Here is a 3,315-nt window from a genome sequence, read left to right on the forward strand (position 1 = left end):
CCGGTTCACTTCTTTCACAGAAATCGAAAATTGGCTCCAAAATTGGATCGCCTCCAAAGACGAGTTTTTTCGAGATGGAATTCGAAAATTACCTGAGAGATGGGAAAAAGTAATAGGCAACGATGGACAATAATTTTGTAATTGATCTGTTCATTCATTTTGTTTTGAAATAAATGCACAAAAAAACGGACCGAATTTGTACTCTCAATATCAAAAGGAGGAATATATTTGTAATATATCCTCCTTCACATGTATTTTTTCTGTTTCAGGAAGGATTATAAAAAAGTCATAAAAGGTAAGGGTTCATAAAAAAGAAGGTATTTGCATGTGCAAATTGAAATAATTGTTTATCTAATCAATTAGAGTGTATACATCTGCTAATTTACTTATTGATTAAAATTAAACAAAAGAAGAAAGAAAAAAATTAGACTGCAAAATATAACAAAGGATAAGATACTCGTATAGAATTTTTTCCTAACTTTTTTATAGTAATTTAATGTCTTATAGAGAATAGTTCTGTATTTGTAATAAACTATAATATGCAACTGCAATATATGTACTGGGATTTTTATTTATCTCATAAACAAGCTACAACATATCGATATAGTAATCTAATAAAATCACATAAATCACATCACATAATTACATTTCATCGAGTGTAAAAAGTACTCACTGAAAATTGCTATGTTGTACGAGAACTATCTACAATATTGTCGATATCTCATAAATTTCATAATTAATATTCTAAGAATTTTTATGTAGATTTCTATTTTTGTTCCTATTATAATTCTCATCAATTGTAAAACGTACTATAGAAAATTTGCGTGATCACAGTCGCGCAGATACGAAAAATTTTATCATCAATTGCATAGAAAACTGCATAAAAGTTCTCTAATCTGCTACATATTGTAATGCTTGAAATTACCGAAGAATGTACTTGGAAATTATTTTCGTTAGAAATTCAATTTTTTGTCTTATATAATCATTAATAAAGACAAATAATAAATAATTCTGTATTATCTTACATTTTTTGTTATAGGTTTTCTTTATATTTCATCATAGTACGAAGATTTCTGTACCTTTATTGGTTTAGATTTTGGCATCAACATCGTGCCCAGTTCTGTCAGGAGCCACTTTGTCGCGCGCAGTACCATGAAATGTACAGCAAATTGTAAAATAAGGGCACCAAATCCTTTGTACAAACCAAGTGGCCCTTCGGTGGAGATTATTGTGCGATAACAATCGGTCGCGCTGGTATATCCAGTCAATAATGGCGTGACACTTCTTCCAGTGTCTAAATTATCGATAATGGTGCGCGTTCCCTGAAGATGTAATCGATGAATAACAGTTTCGAGAGGATAAAACACAACATCGGCCACACATATCGAAACTAGTATAGACTGTGTCTCTATATCCTGGATGATGCTCTCGGATAGCAAGTCCTTACTGTACGCACCCTAAAATAGTATAACATTCCTGTATAAAAATATATCTCTATGCATCTTTAATTTCTGAATTATTTAGAACCATATACCTTTGCTTCTTGCGAATGTTTATACCTGACGTGCATAATCCGACTAGTAACCCCTTTCACAATGAGGGTGAAAAGATATTTTGATACTCCATAAACTATGGTGGGTGGTACAAGGGCATAAATTGGAATGAGTCTACCCTTATTACATACATCAAGCAGACGAATTGCACCGTCTCGAAAAACGTCCAAGATTCCAGGACATTCAGAAGCAATCTCGGACTGGACAGTTTCCACGAGTGAAGCAGAATAGAAGGGAGTAATTATACCTATGGAGATGCTATGGAGATAAAATAGAAGATTAATAGATCATTAATAACTTATGTGAATCGTTCTAATATAATAATTATCATTTGATTAATATAATAATTACCATTTGAGGAGTATATGTTGACCGAATGCTTTCATCGAATTGTTATAAGTGATCTTCCTGAAATCAAATGTCTAGTTTTAAGGAGAAGACAATTTCACAAATAATTTATGAAACATCAGCCATTCCATTGCCTTACTTTTGCCATGGTGTGATTTTCGAAATCAGATCCTCGACAGCCATTGTCATTCCTCTAACAAGTAAAACTGAACCGATCCCTTTCCATAGTGTATTTATACCTTGAGTCTGGTGCAAACGTACCATCACAGGTACTAGAGTTATGGGCATCAGATGATATCTGGATGCACTTGGATTGACTTGGCATTGTCTTCGTAACACCACAAAGGGATGGATCAGCAGGTTTCCTGTGATCAAGCTCACTAATCCACAACCTAATCCAACATACTTGCTGATGGTAATGTCTGCAAGTAGGTAGTCAAACAAATTAAATATATATTCAACAAACACCAACTAATAATAATTATTAGTTATATAATTATTAGTTATAATTTAACAATGATATAAGTTTAACATTAAGTATATAACATAAGAATTATTTTATTGAACAAGAAATTGAACAACTAATAATTGTTATTGTTAGTTGGCTAGTAGGTTTAAGTCTTAGTTTAAGTCTAAGTTTATGATCAATCAGTGGATATCCTTCGCGGAACTTCTGTCAATTAGCGAATAAAATGAAAACGCGACTTACCATCGTCAACGATCGGTGGATTGTCTTCTGCTAGTGGATGGATAACGGGTATGTCCAAAGGGCGGATAACCTCTCGACCATGGTATCTTTGCGGATAGGATGTCCCCGCTGTCTCCCACGATTTAGCAGGCCGGCCTCTGTAGACATCACCGTAGCCTTCTAATCCCGCCATTCTTCTTACGCGAAATGAATCGATTAGCTCGTTTTGCTAGACATTTATTTACTCCAACTAGCGAACTTCCCTGTCACACTATTGAGTTCATCACTCGGTGGCGGCCATCGCGATTCTACTGGATCAGTTATCAGCTAGTCTCAGCTTTAAATTTTGCTGAGACATTGCATTTTTAAGATCGATATATAAATGGGATAATCAATTAAAATATATATTTATATATACTAAACAATAATTCTATTATATTAATGAAATAGTACAATTGCTTAATAAGTTAATTACTGATAAAATAATTGAAGTTTGGTCAAAATCAGTCTTAAAGACTAATAATTAAGACTATTAAAATAAAAAGTGAAGCAAACGGATAAAATTAATTAAATTAATGGTAAAAATAATCGCATGTTCTTTTTCTTTTCCTCTTTTTTCTCTCTTTTCTCTCTTTTCTCTTACTGCTGCTACTCTATTACCATTACTATTATTACTACTACTACTACTACTACTACTACTACTACTACTACTACTACTACTACTAC

The 3,315-nt window shown here is 32.9% G+C and overlaps 1 protein-coding gene across 1 annotated transcript; it reads right to left on the bottom strand.

Annotated features, from left to right (window-relative positions):
• Positions 1 to 1,039: 1,039 nt before the first annotated feature.
• LOC108692300 (solute carrier family 25 member 46-like) lies at positions 1,040 to 2,782 on the bottom strand. Its single transcript, XM_018200489.1, has 5 exons — positions 2,611 to 2,782; positions 2,041 to 2,323; positions 1,905 to 1,961; positions 1,535 to 1,811; positions 1,040 to 1,457 (listed from the first exon to the last, which is right to left on the bottom strand). Exons 1-5 carry the CDS (start codon positions 2,780 to 2,782, stop codon positions 1,047 to 1,049), a joined length of 1,200 nt encoding a protein of 399 aa, XP_018055978.1. The 3' UTR covers positions 1,040 to 1,046.
• Positions 2,783 to 3,315: the final 533 nt, after the last annotated feature.

The sequence above is a fragment of the Atta colombica genome, unplaced genomic scaffold (genome assembly GCF_001594045.1).
Source record: "Atta colombica isolate Treedump-2 unplaced genomic scaffold, Acol1.0 scaffold69, whole genome shotgun sequence".
In the NCBI taxonomy this organism is placed as follows: Eukaryota; Metazoa; Arthropoda; class Insecta; order Hymenoptera; family Formicidae; genus Atta; species Atta colombica.

Excerpts from the sequence above, each read along its gene's own strand:
- LOC108692300 (XM_018200489.1), bottom strand. The coding sequence starts at position 2,782 with ATGGCGGGATTAGAAGGCTACGGTGATGTCTACAGAGGCCGGCCTGCT. Across the intron at positions 2,324-2,610 it reads TCCACCGATCGTTGACGATG|ACATTACCATCAGCAAGTAT; the intron begins GTAAGTCGCGTT and ends ACCTACTTGCAG. Across the intron at positions 1,812-1,904 it reads CAACATATACTCCTCAAATG|CATCTCCATAGGTATAATTA; the intron begins GTAATTATTATA and ends TTATCTCCATAG.